This window comes from Ovis canadensis, chromosome 3 (genome assembly GCF_042477335.2).
Source record: "Ovis canadensis isolate MfBH-ARS-UI-01 breed Bighorn chromosome 3, ARS-UI_OviCan_v2, whole genome shotgun sequence".
NCBI classification, from domain to species: Eukaryota; Metazoa; Chordata; class Mammalia; order Artiodactyla; family Bovidae; genus Ovis; species Ovis canadensis.
The window spans coordinates 14,214,639-14,237,967 of NC_091247.1; the positions used below are offsets into that span (position 1 = coordinate 14,214,639).

Here is a 23,329-nt window from a genome sequence, read left to right on the forward strand (position 1 = left end):
GGCTTCTCTCAGATCTCCAGATCCACCCAACTTCTCCAGCAATGTCCAGTTCTGCCCACCACCCCCACCCCCAACTTTTCGACCCCCTGTAGCCTCCAGTACTTTATCTATCACTCTCCTGAAGACGCTCCCCAAAGCACCCCCCGACTGCAGTCCAGTATCCCTCTCCCACCCTTGCAGCATCAAGAATCAGAGCAGGCCTGTTAGCCACGCTCCCCACTCTGGAGGCCCCTTTCCCTCCTCCAAGCCACCCCACTTGCCCAGGCCTATCTCACCACCAGCCCCCATCATTCTCTCTGTGAGCATGGCCCCTGAGCTCTCTCTCCCAGCTCAGACCCATGCCTCTCGCACCAGGATGGCTGACACATCTGATTTCCACTCTTCCCACCTCCCTGCTCCCCAGTCACATCAGTCTAGCTTGCTGGGGGCTTAAAACCATTTTCCTAAATTGCAGCTCTGGTAAGTACAATGAGAGTGAAACATCAAGGACTCGGCCACTCAGTAGCTGGGTGATGCCGACCAAGTCACTTAACGCACCATCAGTTTTCTCAGCTGCAACATAGGCTGATAAGATCATCTGTGAGAAAGGACTTCTCTGGTGGCACAGTGGAGAAGAATCTGTCTGCCAGTGCAGGGGACATGGGTTCGGTCCCTGGTTCGAGAAAATTCCACGTGCTACTGGACAGCTAAGCCGGTGTGCCACAAGCCACTGAGGCCCTGCTCGAGAGCCCGAGAGCCGCAACTACTGAGCCCCTGGGCTGCAAGCACTGAAGCCCAAGCACCTAGAGCTCTGCAAGAGAAGCCACCACAGTGAGAAGCCTGCACGCAGCAACGAAGAGTAGCCCTCACTAGCCACTAGAGAAAGCCCACAAGCAGCAACAAAGACCCAGCGCAGCCAAAAATAAATAAGCAAGCAAAAAATTTTTTCAAAGATTATCTGTGAGAATGAGGACTTAATGAAATACTGCACAAGAAGAGCTTAGAAGCGGACACCTGCACCGAGTACTCGAAAAGGGAAAGCTGGTGCTATTATAATGACTGTTATTCCCAGAATTCTCCCTCTCAGTCCCTCTGGCCTGCCAGGGGGGAGTTCCAACCTCTTGGCTCACCATTCAAGGCCCCGCTTGCCCTTCCAGTTCCACCATCTGCTAACCCATTTGCTGGACCACCTTCCCCTTAGGCCCGGCTTCCTGTGGGTGGGGGCTGACTGTACGCTTTTATGGCAGCCCCTGGCACAGGGCTTGCAAACAGTAGGTGGCTCACTAAAGCTCTGCTGCTCTGAACAAGTACAAGTAACACTTGTAGCAGCCTCTGGGGCGGGGGAGAGAATGCCAAGGAACCATCTGGATGGTTCCGATCCCCACAGGCATCACATTTTATTTCTAAATCAGCCCTAACAGAGCTACGATTAACCCCTCAGGCTTTGAATGAACAGATAACGACAACTCACCCAGCCTCTAACGATACTCTATGTCGCTTCCCATCTACTTGTTCAAAGTACTTCTGAGCCCAGAGGTCACACGGTACTACGGTGCACTCAGGAGCACTCCCACCCTGGCCATACTCCTGAGCCAAACCCAGTCCCCAGGATAGAGATATAAGTGAAAAGTGAAAGTGAAAGTTGCTCAGTCATCTCCAACTCTTTGAGACCCCATGGACTGTATAGTCCATGGAATTCTCCAGGCCAGAATACTGGAGTGGATAGCGGTTCCCTTCTCTAGGGGATCTTCCCCACCCAGGGATCGAATCCAGGTCTCCTCCAATGCAGGCAGATTCTTTACCAGCTGAGCCACCAGGGAAGCCCAAGAACACTGGAGTGGGTATCCTATCCCTTTCTCCAGGGGATCTTCCCGGCCCAGGAATCGAACTGGGATCTCCTGCATTGCAGGCGGATTCTTTACCAGCTGAACCACCAGGGAAGCCCTAGGATAGAGATATAAATGGATTTAAAAAAGGAAAAACAACAAACACCTCTTCCCTAAGACCAGCCCAGATTGGTGGTTTATTGATTTCCAACCTCTAAATCCAAGTTCTACAAACCCCCAAGCCAAAGGACACCAAAAAGAGGCCCATCGTTGTCTGCCTGGCTCCCTCTGGCACCGCTTTCTCCCTCTCCCCTCTGTTCCCCTCACCCACCAGAGTCCCAGGGGAGCGGGCAAGGCCTCACACCCCCACACCTTCCTCCCTGGGCTCTGCCTTTTCCATTTCACAGCCGTGTCAACACATCACCTCTAAGGGCCAAGAAGAAAGAAAAAACACAGCCCAGATGCCGACACAGCTCTCCTGCCTGTCAGGGAGAAGAAAGAAGGGAAATAAAAGCTAACAAGACTTCCAAAACCAAAATCCCTAAACCTCCTCTCGGGTACCTGGCAGCTGTCAAAGTCAACACAGGAACCCAGTAGAGGCGGGGGGAGAACCCATCCCAAATAAAAACCCGGGCAGCTGTGGAGTCTGGGATTCAGAGACCAAGCACGGCTGCGTTTCCAAGGACGTGGTCGGCGTCCTCACGGGCTCAGCTTTTCTGCTAACGTACAGGTGGTCTGTCTAGACTGCGGAACCAAGCCCATCCTTTCCTAAGCACAGAGTCTACTCTTTTTTAATTTTTTTTTCATTCGTATTATTTGGAGGGCTATTGAGATTCCCCTCGCTTCCTTATTTATGCAATCAGAGGAAACCACAGCACAGAGAACCGCTTCCAAACTCAAGGCCACGTGGGCCAGTTTCAGATGGATAATTAAATATTGAACAAACGCTGAAATGCCTCTACTGGATGGGGACGGCTAAAAATAACCACCCTGCCACTCCACGCGCGGGCATCTCCGCTGTTCCCTCTCAAAACCTTCCTCCCAGCAACTGTCAAACACAACCTTCCCAGAGAAAAGGCAGGCAGGCGGGGGTGGGACGGGGGGGAGACCAGGAACTGACTCCCCAAACACCTCCTTAACAGAAAACAAAACTTCAGCTCCCAGCAAGCTCTGAATGTTCCTGACCAGGAAATACTCTCCCTTTCCTGACATTTAACCAAGTGGCCTCAAGAGGAAGGTGCAGGGGAAATATCACAGCCATTGCTTTTCTTTTAAAAATAGCCAAAAGGCTACATGTCATTTCAAAGCATAACACGTATGAGGTTCAGGACGTGAGCACGTTTGTGTCAAGTTACACAGGAATTCAATCCCTCTTCCCCCCCCATCAAGAAGACCCAGCTGCCTCAGTGTCTCCATCTAGGCTAATCTTTTTTTTTTTTTTTAATTTTTAAATTTATTTTAATGTTGTGGCTGCACTGCCCAGCATGCAGGATCTTAGTTCTCTAAATGGGGATTTCACCTGCAACCCCGGCATTGGAAGCACAGAGTCTTAACCACTTGACCCCTACCCCCAAGGTAGTTCCCTATCCGTGCCAATGTTAAGCAACAAAATCAATACCGAAATAGGATGCAAAGGAGTGTGGATTTCAGACATAGATCACGTTAACATCTTTACATAACCTCAGGCAAGGGGCCTCGGTTCTCTGAGCCTCAGTTTCCACAGGGGTCATGGGGAACAGTTAGGGCCGGAGCTGCAAGAGATGGCCAGGATCAATCCCTCCAACCTCCCCCATCAGCAGCTAAGCAAAGCAGGCTCTGGGGCCAGGCCTGTGTCACCAGGTCTCAGGAAGTACCAAACGCACCGAGACAGACAGGGGGCCTGGCAATCAGAGCTCCAACCTGACCAGCTGAAGTCTGCTTCTAAGCATGAGCTTGGGAGGCCAGGGGCCTTAGTTTGCACCTGGCCTCTTCCTCCAAACCCTGAGATCGTTTCCTTACCTGGCAAAGGGAAGTGATGGTGATGACCCCAACCTCTAGGAGGGTTGGGAAGTTAAAAGGAGAAGGTCAGGTGAAGCTCTTAGCACCAGACCTGGCAGATGGTCGGTGGGGAAAAGGAAGCTATTTTCTTCATTATTATTAGAGGTGAGGAGGATGGGCCAGAAACACAACGACCAAGAGGCTGACATTCCAGTGGATGCACTGAGGCCTCTGACCTCCCTCAAGAACCTAGACAGCTTGGGGAAGTGGGCCTCAAACTACCTGCCTGTCTCCAGGGACCTCACCTCAAGAAATGCTAAGCCCTGAGCACAAAGGAACTTGGTGGAAAAACAGGGTGGAGGCTGTAAGACCTGTGACCTGCCCAAGGAAAGGACATGGTTGGCAGGCATGAATGGGAGCAGGGGTGGGGACAGGGGAAGAGACTGGGCCTGGGGAATGGCCTGAGTCATCCAAGGCACAGAGAGAGCCCGACCAGAAAGACTGACCCCCCACACACACACAGATGCCAGTGGGTCACTCCCCTGCCTCCCTCCTGAATTATGGCCAGGATGGCCGTGAACACCCAGTAGAGTTGTTGACTATGCAAATCAGATAGGAGGAGGAGGTGGTGGCCTTATCAAAACTGAGGCCTGACCTCAGAAGGATCTGCCTACGGAGGAACAAGGGGGTGTGTTCACAAGCTCAGAATGTGCAGTGAGGCACAGCTGGGCTCCACACTTTCTGAGCTGCCTGAAGGTGGACAAGGCTCCCACTCTCTGGGACACGGTTTCCTCACCTAAAACATGAGAATAATGCCAGTATCCATCCCACAGTGCTGTTATGAGCATTAAATAAGGCAAATGACCGAGTTAAGCCCACTGTCAACATGGAGCAGGCATTCAGCAGACAGAATTCATTGGAACTTTATTACCTGTCATGAGGAGGAGTGAAGCTCCTAGGACCTGGGGCATGTACAGGTGAGGAGGGCCTGAGGAAGCTGGGGCCGATCCCTTCAAAGGAGGGATGGTGTCTCAGCAGGAACAAAGGGAGAAACAAGGAGGAAAGGGTATCTGCACAATCTCAGCGGTCTCAGCCAAGTCGAGGGCCCTTGTCTGGACATTCAAAGACCGAGGGGACCACAAGGTACAAGCAGCCCCCACCAGGGCTGTTCTCAGGCTTGCCCAGCCCTCAGGGCCCACACGCTGCCCAGTGGCCTCTCAGTAGGTCTCCCTGAAGCCAGGGCCCCTAGGAGTGGTCCCAGCACCCATCTTTCCCTCTGGTGGCACTCAGGCACCTCTCTAATCATTGCTCCCAGTTAGGAAGCAGATTCTTCAAACCAGCAACCCCCCCCCCCCAACCACACTGCCACCTTACTGGGGTCCCATACTGCCCCTCTGTGCCTCCCTCTGGAACCCAGAAGTTGGATCACTCAGCTGCCAACTTCTAAGTCCTGGAAGGGGACCACCACCTCAGGGGATCAGCCCCAGTCCTCCTGGGCACCTTTGTGAGGTCCTCCTGTCTGCATTCCTCGGGGGGTGCTGGGGCACTCCTGGGAGCCCCCTCCGAGGCCCCTCTCACTGACTCCAGCATAGCTTAGCAGGAAAGACCCCCCAGGTGGAGGGGAGGAGAAGCACACAGCAACCAAGGCATGGTGCCATGCCATGGGGTGTGTGGGGGCGTGGCAAAGGAACTGACCATCTAAGGAGAAAACACAGGCCAAGACTACAGCGCCCAGGCAGGGCCTGGCATGTGTCTGGATGCCTGGAAAAACTCAGATGAAGACATAAAGAAAAGAACCTCCCCTGAGTACAGGGATGGGCACTCCAAGAGGTCTCCTGACACGTGGAGGCAACAGGACAGGATTAGCCCCAACTGACAGATGGGGAAACTAAGGCCCTGGGATGTGCCTAGTTACACAACTAGCTCATGGCTGATCTGAGCTCATTTCCCATGACCCGCTGCCCTGTGCCCCAAAAAGGACTCAGTGCCCCATGGCAGCTCAACAAGTCAGCCTCCCCAACCAACTGGGAGCTTTTCAAGGGCCAGGAGCCTGTCAATTCCTCCTCATGTGGCCTCATTCCCAGCACATAGTAGGTGCTCAAGTCATGCTTGCTAGCTTAATGAATGGGCGAACTTTATTCACGCAGGAGGGAAATGCAAGTTTTCCCGGGGGTACAAGTAGCTCAGACAGACAAAGCTTATCTTGACCTTGGTGGGAGTAGGTGGGAAGGTACCCTGGCTTCGTGACACACTTTGGGTGGCAGGACCCCCTCAAATTCATGGGTCACACCCAGCCTTCAAGGGGGCTGAGCCACAAGGCCCAGGGTAAAGTGGCCAGATGACCCTCGCCACGCCAGCGTCACCATTTCCACCCGGCCTCCGGCCATCATCAAACTTCGTGCCCCAGCCCCACCAACAGATTCACATTGCCTCTCCTGAGGATTCAGGGCCAGTGAAGGGGGGAACCTCACTTCGTGCCCTGCTGTGGTCACACCATGGGGGCTGCAGACACTGTCCCTCACTGGCAGCCCCGCCAGAGACAAAGTCTTCCTCTTGAGCCTGCAGGGAGCTCCCTGCCAGCCACTCCAGAGAGACAGTGGGGGCAGTGGGCAGATGGGTGCCAGTCTGGGTCAACCCTTCCCCTGGCCAGGCCCAGCTGGGTCCTCATCACCTGCCGACTCTTCCCTGTTCTTTCCTGTTTCTGAACAAACACACGAGTTCTCTGTCATTGTCCTTCCTTGCTGGTGGCAGATGCCGGAATGGGTGTGAAGGAAGGGCCAGATCAGGGCTGGGATGCTTGGGGACCTGATGATGTCACCACCATGGGACCAACACCCCCCTGCCACCCCACAGAACGGGAGGTTGAGGCCTGAGGTCACAAAGAATGAGCTCAAGGCCTCAGGATGGCTCCCCCAGCAAGAGTTCCCACCTGGGTGGGGGTGCTATCCTCAGGGGGTGAGGTGGTCCTGGAGGCATAGTCAGGGATCTGGGAGTTTACTGGAGGCAGGTTTGTCCCCCAGCCGGGTAGCTCCACTACCCTGCCAGGCAGTTCCCCTGCTCCCACCCATGATTCCACGTTGCTCAAGGGCCTGTAATCAGGCCCCAACTGCTGTTCCCCACTATCCCCTCTATCCAATGCATGCCTTCTGCCACCCCAGGATGAATTCCACCCATAATAAAGTAAAGTAAAGTTAGTTACTCGGTCATGTCTGACTTTGCCACCCCATGGACTGTAGCCCACCAGGCTCCTTCATCTATGCAATTTTCCAGGCAAGAATATCAGAGTGGGTTGCCATTTCCTTTTCCAGGGGATCTTCTCAACCCAGGGATCGAACTCAGGTCTCCAGCATTGCAGGCAGACTCTTTACCACCTCAGCCACCATACCAAGACATTTTCCAACTCCCCGTCTTTGCACTCTGTCCAGAGTAAGGACATCCTTACTTACTCTGCTCTATAAGGATAAGGACTGCTGCTCTGTCCAGAGTAAGGACATCCACAGCTCACACCACATCAATTGTGGCCCAAGTCCCAAGCAGCACAGGCTTCTAGCTTTCCATGTATGCGTTGGCCAAAAAGTTCATTTGGGTTTTCCCATCACATCTTATGGAAAAACCCGAACAAGTTTTTTGGCCAGCCCAATATTTCCTGCCCTCAGTCCTTAAACAACCCTGCCATCATCACCTCCATTTACCAGACAAGGCCACTGAGGCTGAGAGGTAACTGGCCAAAGGATGGCTTTGTGCAGACCTCGGGCTTGAACTCCCATCTGACTCAGCCACTCCCTCTGCCAAAGGAAACTCTCGCCAGGTGGTGAGACCCGGTCCAAATGTCACCTGCTCTGGGAAGTTCTCCCTGATTTCCGCAGACATAACCTCTGTTCAGGAACAGTCTCCTCCCGCCTGCCTGCAAGCTGGGTGCTTGGCTGGGGCTCCCACACTAGCGAGCCTGGGAGCTGGGGCTCAGGCAATGGCCAGACATGCATTGATTGTCTCCTGCTCAGTTGGCTAAGCAGGAGGGGGAGCTTCTGATCCTCTCTGTGCCTCCGGGGCTAGAGCTGAACTGAGGTCAAGAGTGAAGGGAAGTTCACAGAGGGCATGAGGCAGGGGTAGGGTGGGTGCAGGAGGTGCCCTGAGCTTGCCGGGGCATCTGTACAGCTCCTGCTTCTCACAACCTGAACCCATTTCTCCCCAAATCTTCCATGTACTCCCAGCCCCCTTTGACAGCCCAGGAAGCTGAGAAAAGGGACAAACCTTGCCCAACCTCACAGTGCTTGAGCCCAGACCTCTGGTGGCCCAGGGCCAGGTTGGAGGGAGGGAGCAGTCAGGGACCTCTTCAAGGAAGGCAAGGGGGAGGAGATCACAACCCTTGGGAGACGCTTGAAGACTGACTTCCCAGAATACACGCGCATATGCATTCCCAGCCTCAGCTTGAACCCTTCCACGCACGGGGAACTCACCACTTCCTGAGGAAGCCCCGTACATTGCTGCTGAGCCCTGACTGTGGGAAAAGTCTTCTCCATTCCTGGCGAGGCAGATGAACTTGTACTGCCTGCCTGCCTGACTTATCCTCTCACTGACGAGAAAACTGAGGTTCCGGGCAACCACAGTTACAGGGTCCAGGCCACAAAACCAGAGCCCAGAGCAGGGGGCACTTGACCAGATGCCAAGCACAGATTTGCTCAAACTGCTCTGGGTCAGGCTGGGCACCAGGCCAGCCTTCCGGATTCCCAAGATAACCTGATGGTGTAAACACAGCCCAGGTATCCATTAGGTGCTCCCAACTCCCCCACCCACCTTCCTCCCACCCATGGGCACCTCCGTGGGCCTGAGCCTCTGCCAGGGACTCCGACCTACGCAGGGCCCTTTTGAAGGCCTCCTCCTTCCAGGGGGCCTCCCCACTCCCTTCTACCCAGCCAGGGAAGGAAGTCCCGGCCCCCACCCAGCCCCCTGGATCACACGCCTTTCCAGCTGAGGATCCTGTTACTGGAAAAAGAAAATGCTGCTCGCACCTCCCCCTCCGTGTCCTGCCTCCTGGCCTTGAAAGAGAGAAACTCCTTTCAAAGGAGGTGGCCCCCACCCTGGCCCACCCACTCAGAGATGTCCTGGACAGATGTTACAAGCCACCACTCCTTTGGAGCCAAGGACCCCCGGAATAGGACCACCGGAGTTCCACCCATGTGTCCCTCCACCCAAGAGATGGTGGAGTCCTGGTTAAGTCCCAGAGGAGCCACGATGGGGGCTGGAGAGAGGGTAGGCTGAGAGGACAGGGTCCTGTGAGCCTGGGGAGAGCCAGAACCTGAGCCAGAACCCCTCAGGGTGACTCCATCCCCCCCCCCCCCACCGCTACTGAACAAACTGAGGCGCAGAGGTCCAAACTGAGGGTCAGAGGCAAGAAGCTGAACTGTGATCTCCACTTTGCCTGCCCTTGGCAAGAGGAGACCCTCAAGCCTCAGTTTCCCCCATCCCCGACCCCCCACCCCCAGCGTGGTGGATGGGGAGAAGCTGGGGAATGAGGAACAAGTAGACACGGGGGCAACCACAGGGGGCGAGTGAGAGGGTCGGGGTAAATCGACAGCAGGAGGACCTGGGGTCCCAGGCACCCCAGGGCACCCGGTGCCAAGCCGGGCGCTAGAGAGGACCCGGGGGTCAGGAGTCGGGGTGGAGCCTACCCCTGGCGGGCCGAGTCCGGCTGCGGGAGCGGCTCCTCTGTCGCTGCAGCCGGGGTCGCCTGAGCAGCCGGTAGTAGTAGGAGGGCCTCCCGGTGCTCTTCCTGGCGCCGCCGCCCGCGGACATGCTGCCGCCCGCCGGGCACCGGGCCGGGCCTGGGCGCGCTCACACGGGCCCCATCGCCCGCTCCGGCCAGCCCGGCGGGCGTCCCCGCGTTCTTCCGCGCGCCGCTGCGGCCGCCGCCGAGGCCAAGGCTGCCCCACAAAGTCGCGCAAACTCCTCCTCCCGCTCCCGCCCTCCGCGGAGCAGCCGGCCCCGCAGCGGGGGCCGGGGACCGGGAGGCCGGGCTGGCACCGGCCCGGAAAGTCAGTGCGGGAGAAATCCCGGCCTGGAGTCGGCGGGGCCAGGCGGGCCGGAGTGCCTGGGACCCCGGGCGGGTCCCCGGGAGGGTCATCGGCCCTGAGAGCTTGAGGCCGGACCTCTGGGAGCCCGCGGCGCCCCACTCTGCCGGAGGGTACAGGCACCCGCGTGCGCGCGCTCTCTCCCCGCACGGGGCGGGGCGCACCCGAGGCGACCGGGAGGGCACCCTGTTCTCGAACTGGTCACCTTCGATTGGGGTTCGAATGAGGCCGATGCCGCAGGGTTGGTTTCTACACCAGGCTCCCTGGGCTGAGCACCGTCCCACAAACATATCCCCCGATACACCAGGGGCCCTGCCAGGCAGAAATGGCTGAGAAGAGAACAGCCTTCTCTTGCGGCTCAAACGGTAAAGAATCCTCCTGCGGATGCAGGAGATGCGGGTTCGATCCCTGGTCTGGGAAAATCCCCTGGAGAAGGGCATGGCTACCCACTCTGGTGTTCTTGCCTGGAGAATCCCATGGACAGAGGAGCCTGGAGGGCTATAGACCATGGGGCCACAGCGAGTCGGGCAGACTGAGCAGCTAACACTTCACTTCACTTCAGGCAGGACATTCACCTGTGCTTTTAAAAATCGTTCCGTTTGATATATGTATGACTTTTATATATTTACAATTAGGGTGGGTATTTCAAGCGCACAAAATCTAGAGAGAACAGAATGAACACCTATGTATCCGTGGGGGCTTTGCCAAATCTGAACATTTGTCCCTTTGATTTAAAGTGAAAGTGAAAGTCGCTCAGTCATGTCTGACTCTTTGCGACCCCATGGACTGTATAGTCCATGGAATTCTCCAGGCCAGAACACTGGAGTGGGTAGCCTTTTTCTTCTCCAGGGGATCTTCCCAACCCAAGTCTCCCGCATTGCAGGCGGATTCTTTACCAGCTGAGCCTCAAGGGCAGCCTTTGATCTAAACCCTCTCCCAAGTGAAACACCTCAGATGCTGTGAGGTCTCCCCCGCTGGGCATTTATAGCAGTTCTGGCAGGGCTGCGGACAGGGCAGCACCATCCCTACCCCACTGTAGGGATGGAAACTGAGGCTCCCTCTATGGCGTCCTGCTGAAAGCCTTCAAGTCGGGCATTGCCCAGCTGAAGAGCCATCCATAGCTCCCCAGAGTCCCAAAGCCACAAGCGCAAAGAAGCTTCTTTGGTATTTGAGCCTCCAGAGATCTAGCACCCCTCAAACCACCCCAGCCTCACCTCTGTTCCTCCCCTGCTTCTCACACCTCTTTACTCATAAGAGACTCGGGTCCCATCCCTGGGTCAGGAGGAACCCCTGCAGGGGGAGGTGGCAACCCATTCCAGTATTCTTGCCTGGAGAATCCCATGGGCAGAGGAGCCTGGCAGACTACAGTCCATGGGGTTGCAAAGAGTCAGACACGACTGAAGCAACTTAACACACACACACACACACACACACACACACACACACACACACACACACAGAAGGGACTGGCCCCCTATTGACTTTTCTCTGCTTGGCCAAACTCCATCATTCTACGGCCCACCTCCTGCAGGCTTCCCTGGCCACCCTGGCCATTTGTGGGAGTATCTCTTTCTACACCCTTGCCTCTGCAGCAGCATTTATTTATAAAATTATTCTCATAACCATCTGCCTAAGCTCCAACCCCTCAAGTACAGAAGGGGAAACTGAGGCCCTGGCAGGGAGAGGTACCTGCCTCAGTGACAGAGACAAAGGACCTCAGACGGGACTCTGACAAGTAATCCTAGGGGTGTGCTGGTGGGAGAGTCACGTGGGGGGCCTGAGGTAGTCTGGACGGCTTCCTCCAGCACAGCTGAAAAGGTGGGGCCCTGGAGGGGGTGGGGCGATCGGTGGGAATCCAGACCAGGTTTTGCACCTCACAGAGGAGACCCCCTCCCTTGCTCCCTCAGCCAGGGGGAGGGCCCCCAGGTCAGGAGAAGCCTGGATCACAGCTGGAAGCCAGGCGCCTTCCCAGGACCAGGGGGGAGGGGCCGAAGGGGTATTGCTCCTCCGAACCCTGTCTGGGTTGTCAGAAGCCATCAACTCTCCTGGCCCCTCTCCTCAGAGCTCTGGCCAATCCCTGGGGAAGATGGGAAACCACAAGGGCTGCAAGGACCCCATTAGCCTCCTTTGGCTAAGCACTGCTCATTTGCAATAGCACACATTACCAGGAGCCTCTTTTACAAATGCAGAGGCCCCTGGGTAGAGCAATACTATCTTCCATGGAGAGCTGCGCTGGATTCTAAAGCCTCCTCCAGGACATCCAGTTTGGACCCTTCCCACTCTTCTGGGGCTCCTGCAGCCACCTACCCACACCTTGGCATTTCCAGAATGAATAACTTCTGCAGCCAGGCCCACTAGTTTTGACGGGAGGAGGACTCCCAGGAGGTCCAGCTCAGGATGGGGGCAAAGTCATTTGGCCAGTTTCCCCCCAAAACAGGAATTCCCAGGTTCTAGCCAGGTTCTAGCTTTCCTGAAAGAGAGGAGAGACTGATCAAGTGATCAAGCTAATTAGGGCTGGGACGAGTGGATCTCGGTCTGGGACCCCCAACTAGCAGATTTAGAAGAGTGTGTGCTGAGGGGGGACTTCAGGATCTAACATGTAAACACAGCTGGGCTCCAAAGGTCTGGCATCAACTCTGCTTATGCCTGGGCTCTCAAGTCCATCTCTGTGCCTCCGTTTCCCTGCCTACAAGGAGAAGTTACAGACTCCTAACCTATCTGCCTCAGGGAGGGAGGAGCTTTTGCATTTCTGGCCTTGGGATGGAGTGGGCATTGCCAGGCATCCAAGCTGAACATCTCCTCGGGCCTGAGAGGAGTACCAAGAAGATACCAGCTGGGGGGCTGAGTAGGGGAGGGGCAGGGTGGGAGGTGAGAGAGGAGGTCCAGGACCCCCAGGCAGACAAAGCCTGCTCCCTGCACACCGAGCAGAGCATCTGGAATCAATCCTGCTGTGGAGTAAGCCACCCACCCCCACCCGCTGCCCCTGTGGCCTCTTCCCTTCAAACAGAAGCAGCTGCTTTCCGGAGACTGCCCAGACTGGAGGGGGGCACCTAAAAATGCCCCCCGTCATACCACCACCACTTCCTGCCACAGACCTTCCTTCAGGGGGAAGCCCTGGCCAGCAAGGGCTCCCCAGACCCTTCCGACCGGTGAGCCAGGGGCCCTGCAGGCTCTAGTCCCTCAGTGGTCTGGCTCTCCCACCACAGTCCTGCCTCCAAAGGGTCTCCTGAACAGGCCCAGCTTCTACTGCCCCACATGCTGTTTTGGGTGGTGTTCAAGGCTGCAGCCTCCATTGCCTCCGGCTCCCAAATGGCCTAGCTAGTTAAACGTGTATTTCTGAGGTTCCTCCAAGACGCTTGATTCAGTGGGTCTGGATGAAGCCTGGAAATCTGCATGTTTATTAAGTGCCAGGCAAGGGGATGGGAGCTAGTTAAGTTAGATCCAACCTGACTGCACATCACCTTCATCATCCCTCAAAAGCCCCCAAAGGTGAACTCCCAGAGGACCACAAAGGACCAAGCTGTCACAAAGCAGCCAGCCTCCTCCCTCTGCACACCAACCCATGCCAGACACTCTGATCTATCTGCTCTCAGCTTCCAAAGGCTCCAGCCTCTGCCCTGATGGCCACATGGCTGCCATGAAGGTCTCCCTTCTGCTCCCACCTGGCGAATTCTCCTCACCCCTCAGGACCCAGCTCAGACATCACCTCATCAAAGCAACCTGACACTCTCCACCCTAGCCACACCCCACCCGTCAGGTTTGAAGAGTGAGGACAGAGGAGAAGACCAGAGAAGGACGGACATGAAGAATTCCCCATGTGGGCACAGCACCATCAGGATCCAGTGGTCTGGAGGGGAATAGCATCCTGCTGGGCTGGAAGTCCAGGTCAAGCACAGGCCAAGCCAGGGCTGGGTCAGGTGGGCTCAGAGGCAGGGAAGGGCCAGCCCAGTGCAGCCTCACATCTTACTGGGCTGTCAGATTTACAGTCGGGTGAGGAAGGAGAACACAGCATACAATCAGAATTACCCCCTGGAAAGCCTTAAATTGCCCATCCGGGACTGTGTTTCCTCCCGCGTATCACTCATTTCTTCAACTAACGGGCTTCCCAGGTGGCGCTAGTGGTAAAGAACCTGCCTGCCAACGCAGGAGACGTAAGAGATGTGGGTTCAGTCCCTGGGTCGGGAAGATCCCCTGGAGGAGGATATGGAAACCCACCCCAGTATTCTTGCCTGGAGAATCCCACGGAGAGAGCAGCCTGGCAGGCTACAGTCCATGGGGTCACAAAGACTCAGACACGTGTGAAGCGATGGAGCACAGCACGCAGCAAAGCCGGAGGGCCTGGTCTTTTCAGAAGGGCCATGTTGTGCAGTAAACAACAGCAACAATAAACATGATCTCACACTGGATTCCACTCAGGGAGGAGAGATGCTCACGCCTGGAGGGAACCAGAGCCAGAGACCTTTAACACAGGAAGACTACAAGTTTGTCTGAGGGTGAAGCTTGGATTTAATAGCAATAAACTGTATTCAGCACTTACTGACTACTTGAGCTATGCACATTATCTCATTTGCATAGCTCATTATCACCTTCATTTTACAGAAAATATTGGTGGCACAGAGAGGGTAAGTAATTCCCCTAAGGTCACACAGCTTGCACTAGGAATCAGGATGTGAACTCAGGCAGGCTGGAAAGAGCAAAGGTCTTAAGATTGAGCAGGACTTTATGCCGAGATGGAGGAGGGGCAACAGCCTGGAACTTTCCTTAAAAACCAGCTTAGGCAAGGAGGAGGCAAGAAGGGATGGAATCCTGACAGGGGAAACACTGGAGCCCACGCCAGGCTCCGCACAATGGGTGTCTGGAGGGCTCAGACCTGTCAGATTTCCTGTCGGGACGAGGGTGCGCAGTAGTGACCTGGGGAAGTCCCCAGCCAGGCAGCCCTGCATACATCCGCCTCCCAGGCCGGTCCCAATCTCTGAGTCGCTGGAGCCCTGGGCAGGGTAGGGAAGGGGGCGCTGTGGGGGAAATTCATGGTTGAGGTCACAGGTCTCTGCCCCAGGAGGCAGCCTGTCTGACAGGCAATGACGGCTTCCTGTGTCCACTGTTCATCCGGGAATAAGGCTGGACCATGAGTAGGACCTTCATTCAGAAGGGGGAGGGTATCACCAACATGGCAGGAGGGGCAAACAAGCCTGAGAGGTCACGCTCAAGTGCTTGAGGCCGAACCAGCTGTCCACCACCTCCACCAGCCTCTGGACTTCCTCCCTAAAGCCATTAACAAAGTTAATGACATCCTTCATAAAAAATGGCCCAGTCAGGGCTATGATGACCCCAGGCTTAGATGGCCCTGCCCTGCTCAACATAGGCAGAACTAGGGGACCAATCAAGCATGGATATTGGAACACACACAGATAGGGCCTCGGGTACTGTGCATGTTTTTTTGAAATCAAGTCATCCAGAACTGGGCTGAGCCCTTGGGAGAGGCAGAGCTCTGAGGGGGTGAAAGGCCAGTGGGTAGGGTCACTGTGATTCTTTGGGCCCTGTGTGACTCCAAGAAAGTCCCTTGACATCTCTGGGCCCCAGGTGTCACATGTTAAGACAAGTTATCTCTGCTAATCCACCTCCATGGGTCCCATTGGGATCTAGAAATTTCCTCCAGTCCCAAACCATCACCTAGGTGTTTCCTCCCGCCCTCCAGAAGCCCAGAGAAGAGGACACATCTCTTTTGTACATGTCAACAGCCTGTCATATATCCTGGAAGGTCGGGGTTAGAAGGAAACCTCAGAGCAGGTGATGGAACTGCAGAAGCTGTGGACAGCCACTTGCCAGGAGAAGCCTGCCTTTAATTCGTCACAAGCTGGGATCTGGCATCAATTCTCCACACATGGAGGGTCTGATGGCCCATTCCACCCCCGCAGTCAGGGTGGAGCACGATCACTCCCCGCAGATGGGGCAATGAGGCCATGGGAGGGAGGGACTCCCCTGAGGTCACACATGGGAGCTGGGGCTTAGTCCACCTTGGGGCTTAAACAGCGATGCCAAGACCCCCCTTTCCCTCTCAATGACCTGGACTATGCCTCCCAGATGCCTGATGCATTCTGCCCACAGGTGCCCGGCCTCCACTCCCACTGCTCCGCAGCTCGAGCTTCCAAGTCTGTATCCAGGGGAGGAGAGGACTCGCTCTCCAGGCCCCAGCCTCAGCCCCTCCTTCTCACCCCCACCCCAGCAGCCAGCATTTCAGCCCAGATGGCCAGGCCCAGAGCGGCTCTCTCTGCATACTTCCTCTCCTGCCCTGACCCAAAAACGCTGCCAAGCTCCAGGTGGACCCATGGCTCCTCCTTCTCCCTGCCCAGCCTGGAGCCGAGGCTCCAGGTCTCAGGCCTCCTTCTGCCCCTTCCAGCTGATGGGCCCAGACAGCTCCGCACCCACTGGGCAACAGGAGGGGGTGGCATATGGTCCCAGGGTGAGGTCAGAGAGTCCCCTCCCTTTCCAGGCAGGCCTGCCTAGTCATCTGTGAACCACTTCGTGGCTGGCACTGGCCTGGGTTCCAGGGGGAGGGGAGGGGTCTTGTGCCATCCTTGCAGATCCCACTGAGGAGGACAGATGAACCCTCCCAGTAGCCAGCTTCTAGGGGGCTCCCATCTCAGCAGGGAGCTGCAGGAGTATGGGATTTGGAGTGAGGAACCAGCACTTCTTGGCTGTGTGACTTCAGCTTAGTACCTTTACCTCTCTGTGCCTGTTTCCTCAACTACGGAATGGGCATGATGATACTTAAACTTTGTGGGGTTATAGAGAACTTCACTTTCGTGCACTGGAGAAGGAAATGGCAACCCACTCCAGAGTTCTTGCCTGGAGAACCCCAGGGAGGGGGGAGCCTGACGGTCTGCTGTCTATGGGGTCGCACAGAGTCGGACACGACTGAAGTGACTTAGCAGCAGCAGCAGAGGGTCAAATAGCATAGTGAATCAAAGCCCTGTGGACAAACTGGCTGACATCTGCCCCTCTAGGCTATTTTATTATTTCTCAGCAATCTGTGGGTTCCTTGAGAGCAGGACAGTCAGATCTGGTCAGCACATTAACTGGCCCAGAGCAGGCTCTCAGTAATAATGACTGGGGGAGATGGTGGCAGCGTGGGAAAATTGGCTGAGCCCATCTGATCTGGAATCAGCACTGAGTAGAGGTGGAGGAGGGAGAAATCCTGAAAGACTGCCTGGAGGAAGAGTCATTGGGACTAAGCTAGAAGGCTGAGTAGGAGTTAGAATAGAGAGCAGAGGAGTATATTCTTAGAGGGGTTGGCAACATGAGCAAAGACTCAAAGATGGGAAACAGCAAGGCATATACTGGGGGCAGCATACAGAACTGTGAGGCCACTCTATGGGGTGTATAAGGGTGAGAGTAGAGAGAAGAGATGGGAGATAGATCCAAGGAGGGATGAGGCCCAGGCAGCCCCGCCAGAGGGGAGAAATAGACTGGTAAGGAGGGAACTCTGGCTGGGGAGGCAGAGGATCAGGACTCCAGGCCTCCTGTGTGGCTGCATGACTTTGAGTGAGTCACAGCCCTCTCTGATCCTCACTCTGCAACTGAAAGGAGAGGCTGGCCCCATTCAGCAGGCCTGCAGGGTGGGGCTAGGCTCAGTTCAGTCACTCAGTCGTGTCGGACTCTTTGCAACCCCATGGACTGCAGCACGTCAGGCTTCCCTGTCCATCACCAATTCCCCAAACTAACTCTTGTCCATTGAGTCGGTGATGCCATCCAACCGTCTTATCCTCTGTCATCCCCTTCTCCTCCTGCCTTCAATCTTTCCCAATCTTCCTTTCCTACCTTCAGTCTTTTTCTTCAATCTAGGGCTAGGCTAGATGCCTGTGAACTACAGTGGGAGAATTCGAAGTTTCCTAGCAGCTTTCTTGAGGGACCACTGGCTAAGATGGTGCTAGACAAGACTGGATACCCATCCAACCCTTGAATGGGAAGTACGTGGCCCCACCTCAGGGCTTTTACACATGCTGTTCCACTGTCTCACACTCTAACCTCAGACCTTCAGATGTCAGCTCCTTCCTGCCATTCAGGCCTCAGCTCAAATGTCACATCCCTGCCAGCGTATCTCAAGTACCTCTGCCCCAACCCCCACACCCGATCCCACTGCCTTGTTTTATTTTCTTCAACTTATCACTTCCTGAAACCATCTTATCTGAGCATTCGGCTGTTCACTAATTGTCTTTCCCCAAACTTTAATGAGGGCAGGGGCCTCCTTAGCCCTGTCCCAGGCATGTCCCCAGTGCATACAGCAGTGCTCAGAAAACAGCTGATGAATGAGAAGAGCAAGGGGAGCTGGGCTCAGAGCCACCACTCTTTCTAAGAAGGGAGCCAAGGACAAGGTACTTCGCCTCTCTGGGCCTGGGTCCCCTCCACATGGATTGGACACAATGGGCTGCAGAATTTACTATCAAGCAGCAGTCTGGGCATGTTTTAAATTTGTGGGGAGAAAACTCGTCTTTGGCTATTATAAAACCACTCTTTATTTCTTGGGGTTTCCCTGATAGCTCAGTTGGTAAAGAATCTGCCTCCAATGCAGGAGACCCCAGTTTGATTCCTGGGTCGGGAAGATCTGCTGGAGAAGGGATAGGCTACCCATATAGGCTCCTCTATTCTGGCCTGGAGAATTCCATAGACTGTATAGTCCATGAGGGTGCAAAGAGTCAGGACGCGACTGAGCGACTTTCACTCACAGCAGCCTGGGACTGGTTGGGAGGTCCGGATGGAAGTCCTGACTCTAGGCAGGAGCTGGCAGAAGAAATGAAGAAATGAAGGAATGAAGCCTTTGCTTTGCTGTGTGCCTTTGAGCGAGGCCCTTCCCATTCATAGGCCCAGTTCCCTTTCCTAGAAAATGGAGTTGTCTGGGGGGTCTTTCAGATCCCTTGCACAATGACACTAAGGGCTTCTGTCCTCAATCTGGAACAGAAACAGGAGCCCCAGCAGGTGTTAGAGGAGGGGCAGGCTGTGCCAGAGCCATGGTTCTCGCACTTAATGGCTTTTCCTGGAGATCCCACCCAGCCCATTGCTGGAATCTGGAGTGAGAATTAAATGCAGCTTCTGCAACCTGTCACCCCTCAGCTCCCCTTGAGTGAGAACAATGCGGCTCTGCCCCTACCCAAGGAATCCCATTTTGACTGGAAATTCCACCACGGGAGAGGAGGCAGGGCTGGAGTCCTAGAATTTCTGTGCCTGCTCAGTCAGGAAGTAGCTGAAAGTCTGGAGCCAAGGAAAACAAGTTCAAGGTCATCCTGGAAATCGGTGCCCTGTTCCCCGCCATGGTTAGGAACCCGCCCCTTTCCCCAGGTGGGTCTCTCCTGGTAATTAATGATTAGCACAGTGTGTGTGTGTTGGGGTGGGGAGGGCTGTCCAGGACCTCAGGCAAAGGCCTGTGCTCTGCTCAGGTGCTTCAATCGTGTCCACCTCTGCTGTCCATGGGATTTTCCTGGCAAGAACTCGAGTGGGTTGCCATGCCCTCCTCCAGGGGATCTTCCCAACTCAGGGATTGAGCCCACGTCTCCTGCGTCTCCTGCATTGGCAGGCAGATTCTTTTTACCACTAATGCCACCTAGGAAGCCCGGCAAAGGCCTAGGAAGAAGCAAATCTCAAGCAGCCTCATCTAGCATACCTTGGATGACAGGGAGCTCACTACTGAACTGCATCCCTGTCCTCAGAAAGGCTGAACGTGCAGAAGACCTTCAGGGATCTAGTGTGCACCCCCTCTGTAAGCATGGCTCAGAGGGCCTGGCACTTGCCCAAGGTCACCCAGACGCCCCCAGCTACTCCCTGTTTCCAATAGCAAATGAAGGTGTTACAGGCACACCTGGAGGGCTGGGATGCGTGTTTGGGCTTCAGTCCCACTCCTGCACTCTCCTGGCTAAAATGCCAGGGCTTGGAGGAGGGGGTGGGCTGACCTCTCGCTGACCTTTATTAGACAGCCCAGAGGACAGAGGGAGGGGTCCTGATTTGACCCTGGTCCCACTGACAGCCCTGGGGAGGCAGTCTGGGTTACAGGGGTCTCAACACAGCCCCTCTGACCCCACGGCCTTCCCTTGCCCTGTGGCCTCTGCCCCAGCAAACAGCAGGGCAGTTTCAGGGATTTCCAGACCCAGTCCCTCTGACTTCGTGTTTCGTGTGTCCTGCTGGCACTCTCTCTCTCGTACCCACCCCCCTTATGCAGCCTCCTGTGCATGTCCAGACCTGCCTTCCCAAGCATGCCCTATGGCGGGGACTCCTTCCAAGCCCTGCCAAGGCCAGACCCACAGAGCAGCCTGGAGCCCTCGGGAGGTGCTGGCCGGTGCTGCCCCCTACCGGGCTGCAGGCCCTGGGAAAAAAGCACTTCTTGACCCTGACAGGAGGGACCGTGGGGAGGCCCAACCCAGGGCTCCCAGGGTGTGCTCCCCGAGGGCCCCAGTGGGGCCTGGCACAGGGTCCTGGTCTGCTGAGGGACTTAGACAAGCCCACCCCCTCGGTGCCCCATCCCCATTGGGTGGGAAGGGGGGTGAGCAGAAGCTCAGCTCTCAGACTTCAAGGCGTTTTCAGTCCCCTGGGGGGCATGTCAAAATGCAGGTGCCCAGCCCAGCGGCGAGGGTCAGGTTTAGCTGGCCTGGGAAGAGCCCAGGAATCTGCATTTTAACCAGCAGGGGGTGGTGCAGTGTAAGGGTAGGTCCCATACTAGTCTACCTACTGCTCTCTCTCCCTCAGTGCCCCCGGCCCCATGTGGAGGCTTCTGGAACTCTAGCAGCTGGGTTAGCATCCTTTCACTAACTGCAGCCTGTTGCCTTCCTCAGCACCTGTGTGTGGCAGGCAGGCAAGGATTGCTGCTGTTGTTGTTGTTTAGTTGCTGAGTTGTGTCCGACTCTTCTCCTCTGTCCATGGGATTTCTCAGACAAGAGTTCTGGAGTGGGTTGCCACGTCCTTCTCCAGGGGATCTTCTGACCCAGGGATCAAACCTGCTTCTCCTGCATCGGTAGGTGGATTCTTCACTGCTGAGCCACCTGGGAACCCCAGGCTCACAATGCAGACAGGCAAACTGAGGCTAAGAACAGAGGACAGTTTGTCCCCATCCCACAGTGAAGCTCCCAGCTTCCACCTCCCTCCCTGGGCACCCCAAATCCAGTCTAGATTCTGCAGCCCAGCAGGTCATTTCAGGCCAGGCAGTAGCCCTGACTGGCTCCCTTTGTCCTGGTCTCTGTGCCCTTTGACCTCACCAGGTTTTGGGCTGATTAAAATATCCTCTTACAGCCCCGATAGGCCTGGTGTCTTCTTACAGGCTGGAAGGAACGTGGTCCCATCAGAGGCACCACTGCCAGCTTAGAGCTGGAGATAGAGCTGGAGCTGGACACTGCTGGCACAATGAGATTAGAGAGCCTTGCCCTGAGTGTTTGCAAAGACCAGCCCAGAGAAATCAAGGCCCAGAGAGGGAAGAGCCTTGCCTAAGGTCACACAGGACACAGTTATTAACCCCATGGCAGTCACTTAGTCTCTGCTGGGCCATATTAATTCAGTGAGTCCTTATCCCAATCCTAAGAGGCAGCCACTCTTCCTCTCGCATTTTACTGGCACAGAAAGCAGCCAAGACTCGATCTCAAGCAGCCTGGCTCCTAATAGTGACCCTGTGCTGCCACAGATGGCCTCCCCTTACCTGTCCCCAGGTAATTCACCTGTCAGCCCCTTTCTAGACAGCAAGAAGACAGAGCCATTTGTAAAAAGGTGTCCTGTAGCAAAAAGCCTGGGACGTTGGCTTCCAGTCCCAGTGGGGGTGGGGGTCAGCGGGTGCTGCCCCAGACCCCTCCTCAGTGTCACCGCTCAGCACTCCCAATACCTCCCCCTCCTCGGCCACAATGACCCCAGCCCCTGCCCCAACTTCTTTTCTTCCTGGCTTTGCTCCCACTATTCCCACTCCTAGGACACAGGACTCTGAAGCGGATTCTTGCCAGCTCCACATTCTAGCTTGAGTCTGTCCACCCCACTCATCTCCGCTGTCACTATCTGCATCCAGGTCACCGCCATCTCTAGCTCTGGGGACTCTCACAGCCCCTGACTGCACCCCACCCCCCAACCACGCACACACACAAATCCAGCCTTACCCTCCTGAATCTATTTTCCACAAAGCAGCTGAAGCGAGCATTTTAAAAACAGCCCTCTCTCCCAGACACCTTGGCCTTACTGGTCTTTGGACACCCTTTCTGGCTCATCCACCCCTCCCACCGCTCCCCCTCCCTACTCCCAGCCACCTGGTCTACTCCCACTCACTCTTCGTTTCCAGAAGGTCCATCCCCCTTCCCTCCCCAGACTGCTTCCCAAGTCATTTTCTCCAGGCTCCTGCCCCTTTCCTGCAGGGAGCCCACCACATTGTGCCGTGACATCTCTTTTTTGATGATTCATCTCACATTTGTCTCTCCTGGCACAGTGCTCCCCCAAGGGTCGAGGCCCATCTGCCTGGCTCACTGTCATAACCCCGGTGCCCAGGCAGGCGCTGTCACATGGCTGCTGCCCATCAAGGGGAGGACATGGTCAGGAGGGCATCACCATCATGTTTCCCCGAAATCAGAGGACACGGAAGATACTTTGGAGCCCCCAGACTTCTGGGCCTCTGTTCATTATGAAGCTCCCGGGCTCACAGTGAAATGGGGCCACATGGCCTCCACCCCAAACAAGTCGCACAGCTCAGGACTTTTTAATTCTCCTCCCATGGGTTTCGGTGCTTTTCATGCTGTGATTTATAGCCCATTCAATAAATTTCCCCCATTATCTTTCACATGCAGCGTGCCGCCTTTCTGCCATTTAAGGATGCATTTGGCTCACCGGGGCCTCTCCCGGGAGAAATCTAAGGCTTGGCTCCATGATGCGAGAGTGGACCCACGAGGCCACATGGAATTCTCAGGGCTCTTTTTCAGACCCAAACCTGGAGCAGGTCTGAGCCTCACACTCAGGGCTAACTGGGCAGGAGCCCAACTCTTCCCCGCCCCCTCCTTCTGGCAGGAAAGCCTGGCAGCAAGAATGAAGGCTCAGCTGTCCGGTTGCCCACTGGGGCCCAGTGGCCAGTTTGGGGACCAGACTGCACACTCTGGTGCTTCCCCGAACCAGCCTCAGTGGTTTCCAGAGGCTCCGCAGCCGTGATCTTAATCTCCCTCTCCGACTCCCCAGGCAAGACAGGAACCCATCAAACCCGTTTCACAGATGAAGAAGTGTCTCTGAAATACAGGGAGGTTGCCTCCCAGCCTTGACTCCCCCTACTGGGTGCTTGCCAGTCTCCAACGCAGCCAGCGGAGGTTTCTGAGGACAGCCTCTGTGCTGGCTCTGTACCCAGTGCTTGGCTTGAACTCTCTCACCACAGGAGCAGAAAGTGCTGTTATGCCTATTTTACAGATGGGAGATCAAGCCTCAGAGAGAAGCAACTTCCCTGGGCTTGTAAGGGAAGAAATGGGCAGTGCCCCGGAGGAATTGCTC

General features: G+C 55.7%; 1 protein-coding gene across 13 annotated transcripts in view; it reads right to left on the reverse strand.

Moving 5' to 3' along the window:
* The window catches only part of DAB2IP (DAB2 interacting protein), a 210,505-nt gene that overhangs the window by 126,702 nt on the left and 60,474 nt on the right, over nucleotides 1–23,329 (reverse strand). For 4 of the 13 annotated variants that reach the window (XM_069582532.1, XM_069582529.1, XM_069582531.1 and 1 more), the window contains exon 1: nucleotides 9,452–10,005. The exons of 7 other annotated variants lie outside the window; for them this stretch is intronic. In XM_069582532.1, coding sequence (XP_069438633.1) covers nucleotides 9,452–9,575 — 124 coding nt within the window. In that variant the 5' untranslated portion in view covers nucleotides 9,576–10,005. Of the gene's footprint in view, nucleotides 1–9,451; nucleotides 10,006–23,329 lie in introns of those variants that run through there. 2 more of the 13 variants (XM_069582536.1, XM_069582537.1) reach the window with 2 other exon arrangements.